This window comes from Saccopteryx leptura, chromosome 5, assembly GCF_036850995.1.
Source record: "Saccopteryx leptura isolate mSacLep1 chromosome 5, mSacLep1_pri_phased_curated, whole genome shotgun sequence".
Taxonomy (NCBI): Eukaryota; Metazoa; Chordata; class Mammalia; order Chiroptera; family Emballonuridae; genus Saccopteryx; species Saccopteryx leptura.
The window spans coordinates 211832959-211858511 of NC_089507.1; the positions used below are offsets into that span (position 1 = coordinate 211832959).

The following is a 25553-nucleotide window of genomic DNA, read 5'->3' on the forward strand; positions in this document are numbered from 1 at the left end:
GTGGTTCTAATTGTCATCATCTACCAAGTCACTTTAAAATAGAAGCACCAACCCCTACCCCCATGAAAGATAAAAGCCAAACTAGCACTTGCATATGTGGGTTTATCTCTTTTTTCTCTCTTTGCAAAGCTGTTCCCATAGTCCCAACACCTCTGCATTTCATGTGCAGACTCAGTTACAGCATAAAGAAAACAAAAAACTAACTGTTTCAACAAGAGACTTTAGAAATAAGACCATTTCCATAGGCTATATATACAGACTTCAGGCAATGGACCAAAGAGAATAAACTAGGCGGGAGGGTGAGGCAGGACCTAAGAGTACGCATTTAACTTTAAGGAAGAGGGACCTGATCAACCTGCACACTCAAGTTAAAGAACCACAGATCAACAGGAAGGAACAATTCCTCATTTTGTTGTTGTCAATGTGAACCTACTTTCAGCTTCCCCCACGACTGGGAGCATAAAGCCCTGACTGACAAAGCCCTGACTGACAAATGGCTCCACCATCCCCAGTGTAAAAAAGAGCCAAGCAGTCCCAGCAGAGAGCTGAGATCAACTCACCAGAAAAAGCCTCCGAACAAAGACCCCTGGAGCCAGAATCATGTCTTTTACTACCACAGAGACCCAGGGTCTACAAGACTACCAGCTATGGCTGCCTTCACACTAAATGGTGCTTAATTACCATTGCCAAAAAACCATTCCAGGTGAAAAGATCTAAATAACGTGGCATTGCCCTCCCCAGTTTCCAGCGCTAACTAACTCCCTCAAGAAGCTCTGAAGTTGCTATTTAGCTGTAATTCAATCACGTCAGACTCCCAATGCCAGCAGCTGTTGCTCTCCACTCCGTCTAGAGCCCCCACCCACCAGCCTGCTCAATCAATAATCAGCCTCATCAAAACCACCAGCGAAGTTAAGAGTGGCAAGAAAACTAGACCAAGCCTTCCCAAGATGGATCTACAGAGTCTGACTTCACTATATCCCCGGCCTCCTCCTGGCAGCACCAACAAGACAGAATGACTTCTACAGGAACTACAAGGACACCTTGCCGGCAGAGCTTCTACTCATTAAGTTATGGGGGTCCCTGCTACAGAACAAACTGAGCCAGGGCAGAAAATACTAGGGAAAGAGTGAAAAGAGAACCCAACATTGTCCCTTCCAATCCTGCAACCGCTAGAATGAATCATGATGAACCAGAAATCGTTTACCAACCCCATAGGTAAAATCTAACCCAAAGGCAGCACCTAGAGGTCATTATCTTCTCAGAATATCTGAGCTCCCACAAAGGCGAGCTCTCCCTCACAAATCCACAGTGTGGCAACAATGCCACCTGACCAATTCCACTTTTAGGACTTCTCCCCCGTGTTCTTCTTCTCCTCCCACCCCTCCAAGTCATCTCAAGAACCAGTAAGGGTAGCAGCATAATACAAAACTTCAGACTCAAAAACTAGAGAACACAGGTTCTGGCAGGAATTTCCACTCATTTTCAGTATCCTACAATTAATGAAAATTCACCAGACACAATTCAGAGCTTATAAAACATATATAATATATTAGGGCAGCAAATGACCGTTTTAGGAGTAACCACTACGTCAAGATTCTCCCTCCTGTTATTTTAGCTCATGGAGAAAAGAAACTAAAAGGATTTTTTTTTAAATCCTTTTTAAAAACAAAACTTGTAAAGCTCTGGTTGCCCCAGCTTAAAAGACATTTCAAAACCTTAATTAACTTAATTGACCAACGATGTAGCCAATGACTTTTAGCCTTTACATCAGGGGTCGTCAAACTTTTTATAAAAACCACCAACCTGACCAGGTGGTGGCGCAGTGGATAGAGCGTCGGACTGGGATACAGAGGACCCAGGTTCAAGACCCCGAGGTCACCAGCTTGAGTGCGGGCTCATATGATTTGGACCCAAGGTCGCTGGCTCGAGCAAGGGGTCACTCAGTCTGCTACAGCCCCATGGTCAAGGCACATTTGAGAAGGCAATCAATGAACAACTAAGGTATCACAACTAAAAACCGCCCACTTTTGCAGTGCTGGTCAACCTGGTCCCTACTGCCCCCTCTGCAACCACCCACCATGAAAGCTGAACTGCCCAGTTAGGGACTAGGTTGACCAGCACTGCAAAAGTGGGCGGTTTTTATAAAAAGTTTGATGACCCCTGCATTTCAAGAGTTCAGATACATACACACACACACACCATTAACTGTACACTGTACTCCCCACATGATTTATCTGCACCATCTGCTCCTGCCCTGCCTCCTCCTGGTAGCTCTATCTCAACACCTCATTCTGCCTTGAAACTAGGCCTTTTTTTTTTAAATCCACAATGCCAAGCTCTGAGTTATGCAGATATTAGATGCAAGTAGGTTCCTATTCCTTTACTGCCTCAACCAAAACACCCCCACCCCTCTGTGAGACAGCCCCCAGGGCTCCCCACACTTTCTCAAACTGCCTCTCCTGTGCCCCTCCATCATCCAATCTCCTCTGCCCTTCCATGTGACTCTGAGCCATCAGAGCAACAAAAGAGACATGTTACTTCCTTTATGCTACCTCCCTTACCTACAGTTACTCATGTTACTACCCACAACTTTCATTTGCTATAAGGGGCAGCCACTTACCCAGAGGAAAAAAATGCCAATGGGGATCCTGGCCGGTTGGCTCAGTGGTAGAGCGTCGGCCTGGCATGCAGGAGTCCCAGGTTCAATTCCCGGCCAGGGCACACAGGAGAAGCACCCATCTGCTTCTCCACCCCTCCCCCTCTCCTTCCCCTCTGTCTCTCTCTTCCCCTCCCGCAGCCAAGGCTTCACTGGAGCAAAGTTGGCCCGGGCACTGAGGACGGCTCTATGGCCTCTGCCTCAGGCACTAGAATGGCTCTGGTTGCAACAGAGCAACGCCCCGGATGGGCAGACCATCGTCCCCTGGTAGGCATGCCGGGTGGATCCCAGTTGGGTGCATGCAGGAGTCTGTCTGACTGCCTCCCCGTTTCCAACTTCAGAAAAATACAAAAACAAACAAACAAATAAAAAACCCACCAATGGGTACTATTCTGGGGGAAAGTATGACTTGTTCAGCATAAATCAACCTAAAAGACTTTCAGGAACACATCTATGTACATGGAGAACACTTGTATTTCATACCATGATTTACACACAGTAAAAGCAGAAAAAATTATTAATCCTGAAAATGAGACTCAAAATGTAAACTATGTCCTTTACTAAAAGTATCTGAGGCAGCTGAATAACATATAAGCTTTCCTTTCAAAATAAGACTTTAGGTTAATGTGATACATATGAAAAGTAGTACTGGGAGTTTATTTTGAACAGAAACTTATAAAAGTAATTTAAGGAAACAAGGAACTATCTAAAAATACTTAATCATAAACTGTAGGATCAGTAACTGCTTAGACAAGTTGGATATAATCTTGCTTTGGAAGCCTGAGGCAAGAGGACTATATGAAAGAATAACCTACATCTGGCACAGGAGTTAACCTACATCCTTAAGCTACCCTGGCCTAATGGCTTGGCAGGGCGGGGATGGGGTAAATGTAGCAATACAGAACTAAAATTTCTGCTTATGCACATGAATGTTCACTTCTAACCATGTCACACCATTCTCAGATCAAACTTCTTGGTCAGACCAAGGTCCAGCTTTTAGCAGAGTGCTGAATAAATACTTGAATAACTTCATAAAATGAAAAGTCAATTGGCCTTATAGTCACCCTTAACAGTAGTACTAAGAGGCCTAATTATCCTAAATATTCATTACAAAGATCATGGACAAAAAAAAAAAAAAAAAAATCATGGACAAACCAAAAACATCCTGATCGAAAATTCTAAAAACAAAAATGAGTCTCTATTAGCCTGACCAGCCAGTGGATAGAGCGTCAGCCTGGGGCACAGAAGACCCAGGTTCAAAACCCCGAGGTCACAGGCTTGAGCATGGGATCATAGACTTGAGCCCAAAGGTCGCTGGCTTGAGCAAAGGGTACTGGCTCCACTGGAGACCCACCATCAAGGCACATAGGAGAAAGCAATCAATGAACAACTCAGGTGCCACAACAAAGAATTGGTGCTTCTCGGCCCTGGCCGGTTGGCTCAGTGGTAGAGCGTCGGCCTGGCGTGCAGAAGTCCCAGGATCGATTCCCGGCCAGGGCACACAGAAGAAGCGCCCATCTGCTTCTCCACCCCTCCCCCTCTCCTTCCTCTCTGTCTTTCTCTTCCCCTCCCGCAGCCAAGGCTCCACTGGAGCAAAGATGGCCCGGGCACTGGGGATGGCTCCTCGGCCTCTGCCCCAGGCGCTGGAGTGGCTCTGGTCGCAACAGAGTGACGCCCCGGAGGGGCAGAGCATCACCCCCTGGTGGGCAGAGCGTCGCCCCCTGGTGGGCGTACCAGGTGGATCCCAGTTGGGCGCATGCGGGAGTCTGTCTGACTGTCTCTCCCCGTTTCCGGCTTCAGAAAAATACAGAAAAAAAAATTAAAAAAAAAAAAAGGAAAAAAAAGGATTGGTGCTTTTCATCTCTCTCCATTCCTGTCTGTCCCTATCTGTCCCTCTCTCTCTCTCTTTCTCTCTCTTGCTTAAAAAAAAAAAGTTTCTATGAGTCACAGGCCTTATCTTGACTCCTCACATGTTCTAAATCTGGCAAAGGCATCCCAACTCAGGACTCTAAATCCCAGCACCCCAATTTCAACTAGCAACCCTAATATTACAGACCGCCCTCAATCACCTTACAACCACAAAGCACATTATAAAGGAATGTTCATTGGTGTCACTTCACAGCTAGGCTATTCACAAATAAGTAAAAGGAATATTAGGGACTTATTTCATCAATTATATTAGAAAATCCAAGACAGCAAGAATCTACACACTGCCCAGCACAGTGACAAATGAACCATGATTATTTTAGAAAACAATGACAAATTTAGAAAGCAAAGAATGAAACTACCCTATTTACCCAACTTTCCATTTGTAATTTCTTCCTAACTCCTGACATAATGCTTAACTTGAAGAGAGAGGATTCCAGGCAATAAATACATACTAAAAATATACTATCAAACTCCCCCCTAACGGTTCGAAACCCTGGGCTTGCCTGGTCAAGGCACATATGGGAGTTGATGCTTCCAGCTCCTCCCCCCCTTCTCTCTCTCTGTCTCTCCTCTCTCTCTCTCCCTCTCCTCTCTAAAATGAATAAATAAAAATTTTTAAAAATTAAAAAAAAAACAACTCCCCCCTAAGTCATGAGTAAAAGCAATTACAACTCAAATGCCTTACCATCCTTGTTAACAGCAGTAACTCTGGCTGGATAAAAACGACAATCAGACCAGCAAGCAAGGACCTGCTCATTTATTTGAAATTCCTAAAAAACATTAAAGAAACAAAAAAGATACTGTTATCAATCCAATTTCACAGTACACACATGGTACTAGAATTCATAAAAGGCTGGAATTCTCAAGAGTGGGAAGGGGAAGTGGCTACTGAAACGGAGGAAGATATTTCTGTTCAGCACTAGGGCTCAAAACAAAAGGGCTGGACAAAGACTGTTCCCATCCTCGGAGGTGTGAGTAGTGCTGCACAGCACTGACGATAGTCCTAACCTGTTCTTGAAAGTGAGTCTAAGGGCCCAGGACCACCAAGGAATACACTGGTGCGCACGCGCTAGAAGGAAGGAGGCCACTTCATTTTGAGGGGAAATATTCATGGGACCTAAAGGCGCCCACACTTTGAAAGGATCTTTTCCAAAGGAGCATCATTCACCTTTATTATTTCATACTGTTTTTCCAGTACACAGTTTGCACTGATACATTTTGTAGGATAAATATTGAGCAATTAAATTGGACAACAGCGAACAATCCAGAACTGAGGGGTGTGGGGGAGATTAAGTTCCCTGGTCAGGGTTAAAATGGAAAACAATCCAGGCTGAGTCAGATCCAAAGGCAGCAGAATCTCTACAGATGTCTCCATGTCTGTTAAAAACTTAAAACTAATATCTCATCCCTCATTCTGAAGTTAATGAAATCTCTAAGCATAGTAATGAAATTTTAAAAACAGAAATAGAGTCCAATCAATTCCAAGTTTTTCAAGGGCTCATAAAAGACCTTGATATGAAGCTAGCACAGTACTGTACATGGAATGATTCCTTAATAAATGCTCAAAATAGCAGATGGGTTTAATAAGTGATATAAAGGCACACAGTAGTATAAAAGAGATATAAGATCCCCATCATCAGTGACATTTCAACCAAGTTAGTTTATGAACTGTCACATCAACATCATTCAAGTAGATGACAACTGGTATTGTTCAAGAGCACTAGATGTCCTGGGAAGCTCAGGGTCGCAACTAGAGGCCTAAATAAGGATTGGTCTCCAGTTGAATACCAAAACCTGGAGCTTAAAGTACCCAATGGCTGATCCAGCTCATTAGAGAACCTCCCAGATCTGTTACTCACAGAAGATCCTTCGTCTTCATGTAAGCCTTCTTTTCTCAGCTGTATTTTCTCTAAAGGGCGTAAATAAGGACTGTCCCAACAGAACCACTCATCATAACGATGGTTCCAACGCTTAAAATGGATGAGTACTTTTCCTTCTTCGTAGTCAATATCTTCTATGTGAGCTGGATACCTGAGTCAGAAAAAAAAATTGAAATGCCTTTAAATACCCACCCAAAATATGTAAAACAATACCCTTTCAAACCTCTTTCCAAAGGAGTAAGTTACCAAAGCACTAAATAAAGCCCACCAGTTAGAGGCTCTACTAAACTGTGTCCAATCACAACATATGGAAAATAACAGACATGGTGTTCAAATCCCAACCCTGATATTCCTTACTTTATGAACTACTGAATTAACCTTACAAAGTTCCCTCATGTGAAGTGAAGGAAAACTATCCAGCATACCAGGTCGTAATCAAGTTAAACAGACGACAGATACACAAAACCTGAGCACAAAAGAGACACTAGATTATATTGTACATGTGCCAAAAAATTAAAATGACCATTCAACCCAGATTGTATTAGATAGTCACAATTTTAAGAATTCTACACTCGCCTGACCAGGCAGTGGCGCAGTGGATAGAGCATCTGACTGGGATGCGGAGGACTCAGGTTCGAGACCCCAAGGTCGCCAGCTTGAGCGCGGGCTCATCTGGTCTGAGCAAAGCTCACCAGCTTGGACCCAAGGTCGCTGGTTCAAGCAAGGGGTTACTCGGTCCGCTGAAGGCCCACAGTCAAGGCACATATGAGAAAGCCATCAATGAACAACTAAGGTGTCACACACACAACGAAATGATTGATGCTTCTCATCTCTCCGTTCCTGCCTGTCTGTCCCCGTCTATCCCTCTCTCTGACTCTCTGTTAAAAAAAAAAAAAAAAAAAAGAATTCCACACTCTATGTGGTAGAATACCGCACAGTTGTTAAAAAGAACAAGATGGGCCCTGGCCGGTTGACTCAGTGGTAGAGCATCGGCCTGGCGTGCAGGAGTCCCAGGTTCAATTCCCAACCAGGGCACACAGGAGAAGCGCCCATCTGCTTCTCCACCCCTCCCCCTCTCCTTCCTCTCTGTCTCTCTCTTCCCCTCCCATAGCCAAGGCTCCATTGGAGCAAAGATGGCCCGGGCACTGAGGATGGCTCCATGGCCTCTGCCTCAGCGCTAGAATGGCTCTGGTTGCAACAGAGCAACGCCCCAGATGGGCAGAGCATCACCCCCTGGTGGGCATGCCGGGTTGGGATCCTGGTTGGGAGCATGTGGGAGTCTGTCTGACTGCCTCCCCATTTCCAACTTAAGAAAAATACAAAAAAAAAAAAAAAAAAGAACAAGATGGTTCTATGTCAAGCCATGGAAACCTCTCCCAAGATGAACTATTAAAGGAAAAGAGCAAGGTACAGAACACTGTGTGTGATTTTTTTTGTTGTTCTTTTTCTTTTTGTGACCGAGACAGAGAGAGGGACAGATAAGAGGCAGACAGGAAGAGAGATAGATGAGAAGCATCAATTCTTCATTGCAGCTCTTTAGTTCATTGATTGCTTTCTCATGTGTGCCTTGAAGGGGGGGTGGGACTACAGCAGAGCGAGTGACCCCTTGCTCAAGCCAGCGACCATGGGATCATGTTTATGATCCCACACTCAAGCTGGTGAGCCTGCGCTCAAGCCGGATGACCCTGTGCTCAAGCCGGCAACCTCAGGGTTTCAAACCTGGGTCCTCTGCATCCCAATGCAACACTTTATCCACTGTGACACCGCCTGGCCAGGCACTGTGTGATGTTATTATTTTTTTAATGAAAAAGAATATATAATCATATATACTTATATGTTTGTATATGCTTAAATATGCATAAAATATCTTGAAAAACACACAAGAAATTAACAATAGTTACTTGTAGAAATACAGTCAGTTCAGTAGATGACCTCTTTCAATTTCCATTCCACCCTCCCTCTAGACTGAGAGTTGGGAAAACCAACAACTACATTTTCCTGACTCCCTTACAATCGGTCATTAAGGTCGCAGAGACCGGTGGGTTTGGAGGCAACGATAGCAGCCAAGCCAAAAGCTCCAGTGCTGGGCTTCTCAAACTTTCATGTAATACAAATCATCAGGAGATCCTGTTAAAAGGCAGATTCTGCCTGGCCTGTGGGGCTGCAGTGGATAAAACGTCTACCTGGAACACTGAGGTCACACGTTTGAAACCCTAGGCTTGCCCAGTCAAGGCACATATGAACTGCAACCAATGTTGAACAACTAAAGTAAAACAGCTATGAGTTGATACTTTTCACTTCCACCCCCTCTCTCCTCGCTGTAAAATCAATCAATAAATAAAATCTTTAAAAATAAAATGCAAATTCTGATTCAGTACGTGGGGCTAGGGACTAAGATACTTAAACAAACTCCCATGTGATCCTGATGTGCTAGTCTGCAGTTAAAAGGGGCTAATGTATACAGCGTGTGGATGTCCCGGGTTCGATTTCCGGCCAGTACACACAGAAGCACCCATCTGCTTCTCCACCCTTTCTCCTCGCCTTTCTCTGTATCTCTTTCTTCCCCTCCCACAGTCAAGGCTCCAATGGAGCAAAGTTGGCCCAGGTGCTAAGGATGGCTCCATAGCCTCTGCCTCAGGCACTAGAATGGCTCCAGTTGCAAAGAAGCAATGGCCCAGATGGGCAGAGCATCACCCCCAAGTGGGCATGCTGGGTAGGTCCCAGTCAGGCACATGCGGGAGTCTGCCTCTCTGCCTCTCTGCCTCCCAGCCTCTCTGCCTCCCAGCTTCTCACTACAGAAAAATACAAAGAAGCAGGGAGCTAATGTCTAGTCACTAGCTTCCTGAGTGTGTCAAGCAGCAGTGATGGGGGTGGCAGTAGCAATCACAGCTTCAGTGGTGGGTTCTTCAGACTGATACTCTAGGGGCAGCACCCTTGAGCCCTACTCCTCCAACCCTTCCAACAATTTATAAGTACAACACACAATTTACTGTGGTATATATAGCCTTTCGTGGCTGAAGTGCCCAGAGTAGTTTCTGTTTCCAGGACTTAAACCAGACATATACAAGAGAGAAACTGGGGAGGGGGGAGGGGACTGGCACTGGCATTGAGTCAGGGACAGGGATGGGGTTAGGGATGGGGTTGGGGGTGGAAAAGGGAGTAGAGATAGGGAAGGGAGTAGAGATGAGGAAGCGCAAAAATGGGAGGGAGACTTTTTGCAGAATACCTTTAAATATATGTATTGCTGACTGCAAAAATAAATGGTTTAAAATTTAAAAAAATAAATATTGCATGCAATTGTTCTCTTAATCAGATTGCTATTCTAGATTGAGAAAGTTTCTATTCTACCAATATTTTCTCCCTGCAACTTGGATTGCACAATTTCCTTCCCTTCTTACATCTAGCACCTAGTTGCCCACTCTCCGAATAAATAAGTGCTACCTAAATAAATAGGCCTACTGCTTGAGTCTGTATACCACATCCTCTTTAATCCTACACTAGTGTCCTCTAAGGCAGTTTGCTTGGTGTTAATCTATCACAGTAGGCTGCAGATACTGGGCATTCAATAAATGTATAGCATATGAATTTCATTCTCTTTGTTCTTCCCCAAAGGTCACATGTCCCATAAATTCCCCAATATCAAGGCTCTCAAACTCCAGCTACCCATTCCAATTCTGGTCACTCTCCAAGTTTAGGCCTTCATCGCTTCATGTGAGTATTTCTCACATAGGACTGATAGGTATGCTTTTCAAAATTCCTAATGGAACTATGCATACACTAATTGCTCAAAAAAATACTGAGAAGGAATTAAACAGCTTTAAACTAGTCTCCTTACTCCAAGCCAAATGACATAAAGCTGCTATAAATATACAAGATGTCTTGACAGCAGAACAGCTAATCTGATGAACTTAGTACACTTGCGGGAGACAAAAAGGGTTTTCTCTCTACAGAATGGGGAGAAGGACATGGATATCTCAATTACCATCTATTTCTCTTCCCTACCATTCATTCAGCCTACCAGAAACTAGTGAGCCTCCCTAAAATAATACAATCTGTCCTAACACACTCACATTTAAATCCCCTTCTTTAATGGTTTACTACCTCTAACAATAGTTTTCAAACACAGGTCTTTGGACCAATGCATAAAATTAATTTTTTATAGAACTGAACTTATTTAGGCCCTGGCCAGTTGGCTCAGTGGTAGAGCGTTGCCCCGGTGTGTGGAAGTCCCGGGTTCGATTCCTAGCCAGGGCACACAGGAGAAGCACCCATCTGCTTCTCCATCCTTTCCCCATCTCCATCCTCTCTGTCTCTCTCTTCCCCTCCTGCAGCCAGGGCTCCATTGGAGCCAAGTTGGCCCGGGTTCTGAGGATGGCTCCATGGCCTCTGCCTCAGGCACTATAATGGCTCTGGTTGCAATGGAGCATTGCCGCAGATGGGCAGAGCAGAGCCCCCTAGTGGGCATGCTGGGTGGATACCGGTCAGGCACATGTGGGAGTCTTGTCTCTCTGCCTCCCTGCTTCTCACTTCAGATTAAAAAAAAAAAAAAAAAAAAACTAAATTAATTTACATAACTTTTCTTTATATAAAAATCATACTTTTTAACTTCTTGGTGCATAAATTTATTTTTAATTAAAACAATGGTTAACTACCTGACCAGTGGTAGCACAGTGAATAGAGCGTTGACCTGGGATGCTGAGGACCTGGGTTCAAAATCCCAAAGTCGCCGGCTTAAGCACATGCTTATCCAGCTTGAGCGCAGGCTGACCAGCTTGTGAGTAGGGCCGCCAGCTTGAATGTGGGATCATCAACATAATTCCATGGTCACTGGCTTGAGCCCAAAGGTCACTGACTTGAAGCCCAATGTCGCTAGCTTGAATCCAAGATCACTGGCTTGAGCAAGGGGTCATTGGCTCAGCTGGAGCCACCCAGTCAAGGCACATATGAGAAGCAATTAATGAACAACTAAAATGCTGCAATTATGAGTTGATGCTTCTCATCTCTCTCCCCTCCTACCTCTCTGCCTGTTTATTTTTTAGCTCTCTCTAGCTAAAAAAAAAAAAAGTAACTGCCCTTTAAAAAGAATGAGGCAGCTCTCTACATACTGATTTTAAAAGATTTCTAAGAAGGCCCTGGCCGGTTGGCTCAGTGGTAGAGCGTCGGCCTGGCATGCAAGGGGTCCCGGGTTCAATTCCTGGCCAGGGCACACAGGAGAAGCGCCCATCTGCTTCTCCACCCCTCCCCCTCTCCTTCCTCTCTGTCTCTCTCTCCCCCTCCCGCAGCGAAGCTCCATTGGAGCAAAGATGGCCCAGGCGCTGGGGATGGCTCCTTGGCCTCTGCCCCAGGCGCTAGAGTGGCTCTGGCGACAGAGCGACGCCCCGGAGGGGCAGAGCGTCGCCCCCTGGTGGGTGTGCCGGGTGGATCCCGGTCGGCGCATGCAGGAGTCTGTCTGACTTGTCTCTCCCCGTTTCCAGCTTCGGAAAAATACAAAAAAAAAAAAAAAGGATTTCTAAGAAAAGTGGGGGGGGGGGGATCAACTTAAGATGTAATACAGTATTAAATAGACTATTTCTTTGGAGGAAGGGAGACAGCCAGTACATTCATACCTGTTTTTAAATGCGTGGGCTATCTCTGGAAGGATGATCAAGCAACCCGGTTTGCCTCTTGGGAGGGGAACTGGATAATTAAGAAACTGGAGAGGAAGTATGAGACTTATTTTATTCAATATATATTCTTTTGTATGTTTTGAATGTCGTACCATGAGCATGTATTAACTATAAAAAGTATATACTTCTATGCTTATTTTAAATATCCTTATTTGGTAAAATAAAAAGTTGGCAACCTCAGGCCAAACCCCAAATTCTTTTGAACTTGCACTGGTCAGTGCCTTCTAAAAGTCTGGGAAGTCTGGATTCATAGAATCAACTCCAAATTCCTAGGCTAGCAAATCTGCTGCACATATTTCTAGTCTGCAGGACCTCTGGGCCCTAAAGCTTCTTCCTTGCTCAAAAAACTTTACAGGGGACAGGCATCCCACCATCTGCAGACTACAAAAAACTCTCTAGGAGGATCAACAGTAACCAAGGGGTCAGAAAGGTTTCCTAAAGGAAAAGATGGTTTTCCCTACTTCTCTAAAGTGTGACAATGATGCAAGTCACTCATGGAGGATGGAGAAATCCAAAGCATTTCAGAGAACAGACAAAGGTTTGATCTTAGAGATCAACCCAGTAAGACTTGGTGGACCACAATTGCTAGTTGCCTTGAGAACAGCTAAACTTCATAAGTCAACAGAACTTTATTAAGTGACTTTGATTTGGCCTGTCAACTCCAGATCTTGAAAGGAACTATAAAACATACATGTTCCGGCCCCTGTCCTTAAAGAAAACAAGATATGTGAACCAATTAAGCTTTAAAACTATTAGGGTGAACTACATAAAACTGCTAATAATCTTCTGTTTTTTACCTACAAAATTACTAATTTTATCTGGCTCAATTTAAATAGCTGGACAACCATAAGGAGATCTAGAGAAGATGCAACAAGGTTAACAAAGAGGAGACAAGAATGAAATCTGTATATATAAATCTGTATAAACAACAACAACAACAAAAAGCGAGGGGGAAAGAGAATTTCCAGCTTGAATTCATTACAGCCACTAAGGAGACTCTAGTTCCAAACTAACCACACAGCTGGGAATCAAATTTTTAATGGAAATACCAGTCAGAAAGGAGCAGATATTGAACACCAAACTGATAACAAGTTAGAGCGGGGGAGGAGAAAGAGTAGAAATGGCCGAGAGACTTTTGCTTGTTGTTTGAATTTTTTTTTTTTTTTTTTTACAGAGAGAGAGTCAGAGAGAGGAATAGACAGGGACAACGGAGAGATGAGAAGCATCAATCATTAGTTTTTCATTGCACGTTGCAACACCTTAATTGTTCATTGATTGCTTTCTCATACATGCCTTGACCGCGGGCCTTCAGCAGACCGAGTAACCCCTTGCTCGAGCCAGCGAGCTTGGGCTCAAGCTGGTGAGCTTTTTGCTCAAACCAGATGAGCCCTCGCTCAAGCTGGCGACCTCGGGGTCTCGAACCTGGGTTTTCCGCATCCCAGTCTGATGCTCTATCCGCTGCGCCACCGCCCGGTCAGGCTTGTTTGAATTTTTATAAGGACTTAGTTACATAATATTTGTGTGTAAATAAACCAAACACGCTTAAATTTGATGTCTTGAAAAGTATTTAATTGGCAGATACTAACCTATAGCTTCAAGGTTATTGGGTTTATATGCTACTTGGCATAGCCACAAAATAGAATATCATGCAACTGTAAAAAATATAGTATAAGAGAACATACTCAATGAACTGATATAGAAAGATCCCCAAGACATTAAATTTAAAAGGGCAGCCCTGGCTGGATAGTTCGTTTGGTTAGAGCAGGGGTCGGGAACCTTTTTGGCTGAGAGAGCCATGAACGCCACATATTTTTAAATGTAATTCCATGAGAGCCATACAACGACCCGTGTGTGTTACGCATTATCCAATAAAAATTTGGTGTTGTCCATGAACATGAGCAGTTGGAAATGAATGGATTGTAATACATGAGAATGTTTTATATTTTTAATGTTATTTTTTTTTATTAAAGATTTGTCTGCGAGCCAGATGTAGCCATCAAAAGAGCCACATCTGGCTCGTGAGCCATAAGTTCCTGACCCCTGGGTTAGAGCATCATCCCAAAGCACAGAGGTTGCTAGTTTGGTCCCCGGTCAGGGCCCATACAGGAACAGACTGAAGTTCCTGTCTCTCTCTCTCTCTCTCTCTCTCTCTCTCTCTCTCTCTCGCTCTCTCCCTTCCTCTCTCTAAAATCAATAAAAAGTATATTAAAAATAATAATTTTAAAGGGCAAGCTACAGCCTGACCTGTGGTGGCGCAGTGGATAAAGCGTCGACCTAGAAATGCTGAGGTCGCTGGTTAGAAACCCTGGGCTTGCCTGGTCAAGGCACATATGGGAGTTGATGCTTCCAGCTCCTCCCCCCTTCTCTCACTCTGTCTCTCTCTCTCTCTCTCTCTGTCTCTGTCTCTGTCTCTTCCTCTCCTCTCTAAAATGAATAAATAAAAAATTAAAAAAAAAAAAGAAAGTATTTAAAGGGCAAGCTACAGAACAGTGCATTTCTGATACCTTTTGTGTTACAAAAGAGAAAAATAAGAATATAAGGTTTCCTGCTTGTATTTAAATGAAGAAACACTGGTAGGATGAACAGAAACTAATAAAACTAGTTATCTATTGAAGGTTGAGTGAAGATGGATAAAGAAGTAGAAGCAATCATTCTCACTGTATACGTTGTAACTTTTTATTATTCTGAGTCTGTTCAAACTGTATCCAATGGATTTTTAATTAATTCTCCTGCATTTCCCAGAAGACAAACATATTTTCAAATTGACTATCTTGTTTCATGATATCTGCCATTTATTTTTCTTGTTTTATCACACTGAGTAGTATTTCTAAGATGATGTTAAAAATTAGCAGAGGCCCTGGCTGGTTAGCTCAGCAGTAAAGTGTCCACCTGGCATGTGGAAATCCCAGGTTCAATTGCCAGTCAGGGCACACAAGAGAAGTGACCATCTTCTTCTCCACCCCTCCCCCTTCTCTCTCGTTCTCTCTCTCTCTTTTCTTCTCCTGCAGCTATGTTTCAAATGGGTCAAGCAACTTGACCCCAGGCACTGAGGATGGCTCCATGGTCTCACCTCAGGCGCTAAAATAGCTTGGTTGCCAAGCAATGGGGCAGTGGCCTCAGATGGACAGAACATTTCCCAACAGGGGGCTTGCCCAGGCGGAGCCTGGTTGGGGCGCATGGAGGAATCTGTCTCTCTGGCTCCCTGCCTCTCACTTAATAAAAAATTTTTAAAAATTAGAAGAAATTGTAGACATCTTTCTCTTTAATGAAAATGTCTCCAGTATTCCATCATTAAGTATAAGAACTTGACTCAAGTTTGTGAAGTTTTCCACTATCCCTAACTTACCAAAAGTATGTTTTGAGATTTTTCATTCTTTGCCAAGATTATACAACTTTTATATTTTACTCTGTTAATATATTAACAGGTTTCCTAAATTTATCATTACCCTGCTAAAGTAAGTCACATTTGGTTGCATGTATCATTCACTTAATAAGTGTCTGTTTGGGATTCTAGTATATTATTGACAAGTTTTGTGTCTTTTTTTTTTTTGGACAGAAAGTCAGAGAGAGGGACAAATAGGGACAGACAGGAAGGGAGAAAGATGAGAAGCATCAGTTCTTTGTTGCAGCTCTTTAGTTGTTCATTGATTGCCTTCTCATATGTGCCTTGAAGGAGGGTGCTACAGCAGAGCAAGCGACCCCTTGCTCAAGCCCCAGCAACCATGGGGTCATATCTATGATCCCACACTCAAGCCAGTGACCCCGCGCTCAAGCCGAATGAGCCTGTGCTCAAGCCGGCGACCTCAGAGTTTTGAACCTGGGTCCTCTGTGTCCCAGTCCTACACTCTATTCACTGCGTCACTGCCTGGTCAGGCTTGTGTCTCTTTCGTAAGTAGGATTTGCTCCAGTTTCCTTGTATTATGTATGCCCTTCCTGCCTAGTATCAGTATTAGGCTATGCTAACCTCATAGAACAAACTAGAAAGTTTTATTTCATTTTCTATGAACTACCTACGCTGGGCCTTTTAATAAGGTAGTTCATTACCTACTTTTCCACTACTTCTATGGTTACTAGTCTGGTCAAGTTTTCTACTGTTCTTGGGTTAATTTTGCATAAACTAGTAAGAGAGTTTAAAATGATCATCAAATACAGTTTAAGTGTTCAAAATCAATAATTTTCTTCTGAATAGAAGAGCTCTAGACTCTATACAAATATTTCAAACAAGTCACAAACTTTTACATGGCAACTACAAATGCTAGATTGCTAAGCACTTTATAGGACAGAAACTATGCTCTATTGAGTCTGAGTCTATTATTTAACAAACATTGCTAATTAAGTTTGCTTCTGAGACAAACTGCTAGGTCTCAGAGATACAAAACAGATGACCCAACAAACATCAGGGGTTTGAGAGTAGCAAAGTCTGAAGTTGGGTAGACTCCTTGGAATTTCCCACCCCTCTCCACAAGAAAAGAGAGCCAAGAACACTCTTGATCTCTGAAGGGACAAAGTAAAGGAGTATAGCCCTAGAATTATCTGGCCTGCATACACCTCATAACCAGGACCAGGTGGAAGAGAGGCATTGTCTGTCCATGGCACACCTGGGCTTGAGAGTCTGAGTTTCTGAATATTCTCTTCTAACCTCTCTAAAGCACCTGAATAGACGGTTCTCTTTTTAAAGTAAATTTCCTACCACTTACTTCCTAATCTCTTATTTAGCCAAATCTACTTCCTCTGCTCACCTTCCTCAGGGGCAGTACCTGAGTAAGTTCTGGAAGGTTAGGAAAGAGGCTTTAGAGAAGACAATTTAGCATTTGGGCTGAATCTTAAAGATGAAGAAATGTTTGCCAAATGTTTAAATTTCCTCTAGAGTGTTCTACATATATTAAGCATTCAATAAATGTTCATCAAATGTAATTTTTAAAAAGATTTATGAATACATAGAGCCACCAAACACTAATAGAAAGATACACACAAACCAAAGTGAATCATCAAATAAACCAATGATACTCACATTGTAGATGTCAAACAGATCGCAGTACAAAAATTGTCAAATTGGAAAGGATCTATGCACATTAACTATGATCACTATGACAAAATTAAATGTCACAAAATGGTTTTACCCAAAGGCCAAAAACTATCAAGATCAAATATTTATCCAACATTCAACTTGGAAAGGTCAGATAATCTAAACATCATAGTAAGCTAAGTTACTACAGTCACTTTATTTTAAGCAAGCAGTATAAATGGTCACTAAGACAAACAGAAGCCACAGAAAGCCAGAGTAGCCAATCAAATATAAAGGGACAAGGAGAATGGACAAAAATTATAAGAGAAATTCATCAATTCCACAGACATTTTACTTATTCCTATTTCTTACATTATGACTTTATCTTTTACATTTTATTTTTTAATTACAGTTTAGATTTATTGCTAATTTTTATTAGCTTCACATGTACAGCACAATGGTAGACAATTATGTACTTTACAAAGTGATCCCCCAATATTTCAAGTACACACCTGGCACCATACATAGTTGTTTTGTTTTGTTTTTACAGAGACAGAGAGAAAGTCAGAGAGAGGGATAGATAGGGACAGACAGACAGGAACAGAGAGAGATGAGAAGCATCAATCATCAGTTTTTTGTTGCAACACCTTAGTTGTTCATTGATTGCTTTCCCATATGTGCCTTGACCATGGGGCTACAGCAGACCGAGTAACCCCTTGCTCAAGCCAGCGACCTTGGGTCCAAGCTGGTGAGCTTTGCTCAAACCAGATGAGCCCCCGCTCAAGCTGGCAACCTCGGGGTCTCGAACTTTGGTCCTCCGCATCCCAGTCCAACGCTCTATCCACTGCGCCACCGCCTGGTCAGACACCAGACATAGTTATTACAACATTATTGACTATAGACCCCATGCTGTACTTTACATCTCTTTGACTGTGTTGAAACTACAATTAGTACTTGTTAATCTCTTCACCTTTTTCAAAGCTCCTCAAACACCCCCCCCCCTTCCCTCTGGAAACCATTAGCACACATTTTCTGTGTACCTACTCTGGGCCAGGAAATATACAGTGGTTTGGAAAAAGAGCCAAATCTACCTGACCTGTGGTGGCGCAGTGGATAAAGCATCGACCTGGAACGCTGAGGTTGCCAATTCAAAACCCTGATCTTGCCTGGTCAAGGTACATGTGAGAAGCAACTACTATGAGTTGATGCTTTCCACCCCCCACCCGACTTCTCTCTCTCTCTCTCTCTCTCTCTCTCTCCCTCTCTCTTCTCTAAAATCAATAAATAAAAATAATCTTTACAAAAAGAGCCAAATCTATGAAGATGTGTGATTACAGCAGAGGGAGAGATAGACTCTGTTACAACCAACCCAAATGTCCAATGGCAGATGAATGGAAAAACAAAATGTAATATAGCCATGCAATGAAATATTTATTACTCAGCTTAAAAAAAATTCTGTTACATGCAACAACATAGATGAACCTTAAAAACATTATAATAAGTTCTATGTAAACACAATAAATTAAAATCAATTAAAAAAAACAATACTTTATAATAAGTGAAATAACCCCTGGCTCGTTAGCTCGCTCAGAGCATCATCTTGAAACACCAAGGTTGCAAGTTCAATCCCCAACCAGGGCACACACCAGGAAGTGACCAATGAATGCACAACTAAGTGGAACAAAAAATAAATGCTTCCTCCACCCTGTCTCTCTAAAAGCAATCAATAAAAAAATTTTTTTTTAAATAAGTGAAATAAGTCAGTCACAAAATAACAAATACTATATAATTCCACTCATATAAGATACCTAAAATAGTCAAATTCATAGAGACAGAAAAGAGGATGGTGGTTTACTAGGGGCTGGGGGAGGAGAGGAGGGAGAGTTATCGTTTAATGCAGGGGTCCCCAAACTACAGCCTACGGGCCACATGCAGCCCCCTGAGGCCATTTATCCGGGTCCCACCGCACTTCCGGAAGGGGCACCTCTTTCATTGGTGGTCAGTGAGAGGAGCACATTGACCATCTCATTAGCCAAAAGCAGGCCCATAGTTCCCATTGAAATACTGGTCAGTTTGTTGATTTAAATTTACTTGTTCTTTATTTTAAATATTGTATTTGTTCCCATTTTGTTTTTTTACTTTAAAATAAGATATGTGCAGTGTGCATAGGGATTTGTTCACAGATTTTTTTATAGTCCGGCCCTCCAATGGTCTGAGGGACAGTGAACTGGCCCCCTGTGTAAAAAGTCTGGGGACCCCTGGTTTAACGGGTATAGAGTTTCAGTTTGGGAAGATGAAAAGTTCTGGAAATGAATGATGGTGATGGCTGCACAACAAAATGTACTTAATGTCACTGAACTGTACACTTAAAAATGGTTAAAATGGTAAACTTCGTATTATGTGTATTTTAACACACACACACACGCACACACACACTGCCCTGCTGCTTCTTGGAGTTCTTTTGGGGGAAGCCAGGTGCTGTATCATCGTGACAGTATTCTGGATATCCTATGGAGAGATCCACATGGCAAGGACATGTGGTCTCCTGCCAGCAACCAGCACCAAGCTGCCAACAGCAAGAGGAAGCCACCTTAGACCACACCCTCATGAGACCTGGAGCCAGAGCCCTTCTGCTCCTAATTCCTGACCCACAGACACTGAGAGGATAATAAATGTTCAGTGTTATTTCAGGACATTAAATTTTGAGAAAACCTGTTATATAGCAACAAATACGGTAACATAACAACATTTTACTCCAAGCTACTAAAAGTGGGATCTAGAGGGTACAGGTTGGAGACACCGGCCCTTGTGTTTCTGAATTTGAGAACAGGGCTCAGTCTAAGCTATCAGATAAGCTAACTTACCCTAGGGCTCCACAAAGGAGAGAAGAGGACTGCAGGAGAGGGAAGCTCACCCCAAATGAGAGGGAATCACTCTCTCGTGGTTAGGATGACAGTCCAGGTCTAACAGACAGTCCAGGTCTCACACAAGGATACAATGTTGGCCTGTCCACAGTACATGATCGCAAGCCCCAGGAAGGCTTGCTACTAAGTCTTGGCTGCTTCTGAGTAAAGCTGTCCAACACCACACACTGCACAGGCGTCAATTAGAGCAGCTGGACAGTGCTCGGCAGGAATCTGGTCCTCCACACACAGCCCAGAAATAAAAACTGAAGAAACATTAAATCAAAACAAAACAGCCTGACCAGGCGGTGGCACAGTGGATAGAGCGTCAGACTGGGATGAGGAAGGACCCAGGTTCAAGACCCTGAGGTCACCAGCTTGAGCGCGAGCTCATCTGGTTTGAGCAAAGCTCACCAGCTTGGACCCAAGGTCGCTGGCTCCAGCAAGGGGTTACTCGGTCTGCTGAAGGCCCGCGGTCAAGGCACATATGAGAAAGCAATCAGTGAACAACTAAGGTGTCGCAACGCACAATGAAAAACTGATGATTGATGCTTGATGCTTCTCATCTCTCTCCGTTCCTGTCTGTCTATCCCTCTCTCTGACTATCTCTCTGTCTCTGTAAAAAATAATAATAATAAATAAAATTTAAAACATAACAAGCCTGGCCTGTGGTGCCGCAGTGGATAAAGCGTCGACCTGGAACGAAGAGGTCACCGGTTCAAAACTATGCGCTTGCCTGGTCAAGGCACATATGGGCCTGACCAGGCAGTGGTACAGTGGATAGAGCGTCGGACTGGGATGCGGAGGACTCAGGTTCGAGACCCCGAGGTCACCAGCTTGAGTGCGAGCTCATCTGGCTTAGCAAAAAAAGCTCACCAGCTTAGACCCAAGGTCGCTGGCTTGAGCAAGGGGTCACTCGGTCTGCTGAAGGCCCACGGTCAAGGCACATATGAGAAAGCAATCAATGAACAACTACAGTGTCGCAACGAGGAACTGATGATTGATGCTTCTCATCTCTCTCCATTCCTGTCTGTCTATCCCTCTCTTTGACTCTCTCTCTGTCCCTGTAAAAAAAAAAAAGGGGCACATATGAGAGTTGATGCTTCCTGCTCCTTCCGCCTTCTCTCTTACTCTCTCTCCTCTCTAAAATTAATAAAGACTTAAAAAAAAAAGAATGTAAAATATTTCAATACTTAAAAAAAAAAGGAGGCCCTGGCCGGTTGCCTCAGCGGTAGAGCGTCGGCCTGGCGTGCGGGGAACCCGGGTTCGATTCCCGGCCAGGGCACATAGGAGAAGCGCCCATTTGCTTCTCCACCCCCACCCCCTCCTTCCTCTCTGTCTCTCTTCCCCTCCCGCAGCCAAGGCTCCACTGGAGCAGAGATGGCCCGGGCGCTGGGGATGGCTCCTTGGCCTCTGCCCCAGGCGCTAGAGTGGCTCTGGTCGCGACAGAGCGACGCCCCAGAGGGGCAGAGCATCGCCCCCTGGTGGGCAGAGCGTTGCCCCTGGTGGGCGTGCCGGGTGGATCCCCGTCAGGCGCATGCGGGAGTCTGTCTGACTGTCTCTCCCCGTTTCCAGCTTCAGAAAAATACAAAAAAAAAAAAAAAAAGAAAGGAATTAGAAAGGATAATAATCTCCCTCTGATTTCCCACTCCAACTGTCAGCATTCACTCACAGAGCTATAAATAACCAATATGTGGCCCCGGCCAGGTAGCTCTGTTGGTTAGAGTGTTGTCCCATTACACTAAGGTTGTGGGTTCAATCGCTAGTCAGCGCACATAGAAGAATCAACCAATGAATGCATGAATAAGTAGAACAGCAAATCAATGTTTCTCTCACCCTTCCTTTCTCTCTCTAAAACCTATATATATATTTTTAATTTTTTTTTTACACATTTCTCTCAGGTTTAATATGTAAGCAATGAAATCAACACAGGAAAATGTTTTCCTACAATCATTTGGAGCTCGGTCCACAAATACTTTATTGAGTATATAGAGTATGTACAGTTTTGAGGCACTGGAATTGTTTCAGCAAACAAAATAGATAGCCCACCTATAACTGCCCTCAAAATACACCTATCACATCCTTACCAATCAGATAGTAACTGATGACTAAGCAACCTGGGCAGAGAGGTAGACCAGACTCCAAGGCTGGGAAAGCTCTTTGTTTGAGGACTAAAATCAGGCAGCCCTGCACCCTTCTGCATTCCCTGGCTGTACCATGCCACCATCTGACTCTGCAGATCAGCAGAACTACTGACTGGGACATCTACTTGGGTGCTGCTGTGAGCTACTGGCACACTGAGCAGCAAGAGTGGCAGTCAAGCTCCCTCAAACTCAGCAGCAAACCGCCATAGCTTTAAACTGTATCTGTTTTGAACTGAACTTGCTCAACAGGCGAGAGGTACACCTTCTCTCTTCAAAGACATAAGTGGACTTGTTCAGTAGAAGAAAAGCTATATAACACCCTTCTGTAAAGAGGGCCACATTGGCCCTGGCCAGATAGCTCAGTTGGTTAGAGCAATGTCTGGAAGCACAGAGGTTGTTGGTTTGATCCCCCATCAGGGCACATATACAGGAATAGATTTTCCTGTCTCTCTCTCTCTCTAAAATAAAAACAATAGGCCCTGGTTGGTTAGCTCAGTCGGTTAAGAGTGTCATCCCAAAACAAGGTTACAGGTTTGATCCCTAGACAGGGCACACGTGGAAAGCAACCAAAAAAATGCACAACTGCCTGACCAGGCAGTGGCGCAGCGGATAGAGTGTCAGACTGGGATGCGGAGGACCCAGGTTAGAGACCCCAAGGTCACCAGCTTGAGTACAGGCTCATCTGGTTTGAGCAAGGCTCACCAGGTTAGACCCAAGGTCGCTGGCTCATGCAAGGGATTACTCCGTCTGCTGAAGGCCCACAGTCAAGGCACATATGAGAAAGCAATCAATGAACAACTAAGGTGTTGCAACAAAAAACTGATGATTGATGCTTCTCATTTCTCTCTGTTCCTGTCTGTCCCTATCTATCCCTCTCTCTGACTCTCTCACTGTCTCTGTAAAAAATAAAAATAAAAAGAAATTTTAAAAAAATTTTAATTATATTAGTCAATTATTCCTTCATAAAGTGAATTAATTTTTTAAAAATTGATGTTTCTTTCTCTCTTTCTTCCTCTCTCTAAAAAAAGAAGATCAATCAATAAAAAATAATAATAAAAAGAATTCTACCCTGGCCGGTGGCTCAGTGGATAGAGTATTGTCCCAGAGCACTGAGGTTGCAGGTTTGATCCCCAGTCAGAGCACATATGAGAAGCAACTAATGAGTGCACAACTAAATGGAACAAGTAAGTGAAATGAGTTGAGTTGATGCTTTTCTCTCTCTCTATCTCTCACTCCTTTCCCTCTGTCTCTCGCTCTCCTTTCTCTCTCTCTCTTTCTCTCCAATTAATAGGGAAAAATATTTATTTATTTATTTTTAGTGAGAGGAGGGGAGGCAGAGACAGATTTCTGCATGTGCCCCAACCGGGATCCACTCTGTAAGCCCACTACGGGGCGATGCTCTGCCCATCTGGTGCCCTTGCCTCGTTGCAACTGGAGATATTTTTTAGTGCCTGAGGAGCAGGCCATGGAGCCATCCTCAGTGCCCAGGGCCAACTGGCTTTAATCGAGCCATGGCTGCAGAAGGGGAGGAAAAGAGAGAGAGAAGTGTGAGGGGAAGGGGTGGAGAAGCAGATGGATGTTTCTTCTGTGTGCCCTGACTGGAACTGAACCTGGGACTTCCACACACCAGGCCGACACTCTCTACTACTGAGCCAACCAGCATGCATATATATATATAATTCACTTTTAGAGAGAGAGAGAAGAGAGAGAAGGCAGGAGGAGCAGGAAGCATCAACTCCCATATGTGCCTTGACCAGGCAAAGTCTGGGGTTTTGAACTGGAGACCTCAGCATGCCAGGTCAACGCTTTATCCACTGCACCACCACAGGTCAGATGGAAAAAAAATTTTTAAATAAAATAAAAAGAACTCCTCTTTGAAAACAGCAGAGACATTTTCTGCGCCAGCCATTTCTTCGTTTCTCTTCCCATCTTCTCTTCTGCCACCTCCAAAACTGATCAGCCTCTCCATTTTGAGAAAATCCCCAAAAAGACTACACTCTCCCTCATAAAAACTCAGAAAGGTCTGAGTTCGGAAACCCTGCCTCCACCTTGAGAACCACATTCTGTAATGTCCTCAACAATCACCTTCATTTTATAGACAGCCTTTCCCCACATATCCTATAATCTGATTCTCAGAGAAAACTCTGAGGTCAATACTGTTACCCCCATCCACAGATGAAACTGATGCTCCGAGCAGCTTGTTACCATAGGTCACAAGTCCATGACAAAGGCTACAACCCCTCAGCTGCTGAATCTAATCACCTCATACAGTATGACAATTACATTTCAACCACACAACACACCCTGACGACAGCAGGGGTTGTTCACAACACAAGAGCTGTTCTGATCCAACCCTTTTCATGCTTCCATCCTTGATCTTTCACGTCTCCTCTTCCAGAGGCAGCCAAGAGCAAAGGAGCTGCCGCTATTAACTCTTCCCTTCCCTGTAGCCACTCATGCTTCTTTTTCTCATAACTCCTTCAGATGAAGAGGCAGAAAGGGGTAACAAGTATAAACAAGAGGTAACAGGATGGTCCCCCTGACACAAGGGTCCCTGCACCAAAAAGAAAGGACACTCCCCAAGGCTGCAGACTTAAGGCTCCCTCTACCTTCCAAGACTCAGGGAGCAGGAAAACACTACAGAAAAGCCCAAGCTACCCTTCTTTATCAGTGCTGGCAAAAGTCCTTTACTGAAGGGATTTAAGTAACAGAAAAATGTAAAAGTACCAGTTTTTTAATCGGTCCCGCGCTTCCAACTGGGCTCCCACTTCAAAGCTGATTCCTCGTCTGTTAGGTGGATGCTTTGTCATTTTCAGTCATCAACGGGGCTGCCTTTATTCTCCTGAAAAAGCCAATTAAATATTTATGAAACTTAGGCAAAGTCTGCCCAGAGTGTAGCATCACTCACTACACATAAAAGACAAACAGGCATTATTCAAAACACAAATCTCCAGGAAACCCTGTCTGCACCCTTTCATTCCTGCCCTCATCCTAATACAGATGTGCCACTGGTTCCTCCTCTATTATACAGCATCCTGGAGCCTCTGGAACTGTGAGGAGAAAGGACTTACCTAAAGGGGCACCCCTTAGAACGCCAAGAAAACAATTAATTGCTCTCAGGGTTAAAGTTAATCATTTGCTGATGCAGTCACCAAATATCCGCAGACAGAACACTTAGGAAAACAGTCAACACCATGAGAAGCACAGTACCTGCCCTCATGAAGCCTCCAGTTCATTGGGGGAGGACAAAAATGTAGCTAGTAAACAGATAAATGAAATAACAGCAAGCTATAACTGCCATGAATGCTAACTGCTACCAAGGAAACAAAGAGACACTGATTTCTGGTCCTACTTTTGGAAAGCTGGACAA

General features: G+C 43.8%; 1 protein-coding gene across 3 annotated transcripts in view; it reads right to left on the reverse strand.

The window, feature by feature from the left end:
- Positions 1-25027, reverse strand: part of PHF20 (PHD finger protein 20) — an 88624-nt gene extending 63597 nt beyond the window's left edge. For 2 of the 3 annotated variants that reach the window (XM_066383978.1, XM_066383977.1), the window contains exons 1-3: positions 24911-25027; positions 6445-6616; positions 5271-5355 (exon numbers count right to left, since the gene is read on the reverse strand). In XM_066383978.1, the coding sequence (XP_066240075.1) occupies positions 5271-5355; positions 6445-6616; positions 24911-24993 (340 nt within the window). In that variant the 5' untranslated portion in view covers positions 24994-25027. Of the gene's footprint in view, positions 1-5270; positions 5356-6444; positions 6617-12071; positions 12233-24910 lie in introns of those variants that run through there. The other variant, XM_066383974.1, reaches the window with a different exon arrangement.
- Positions 25028-25553: the final 526 nt, after the last annotated feature.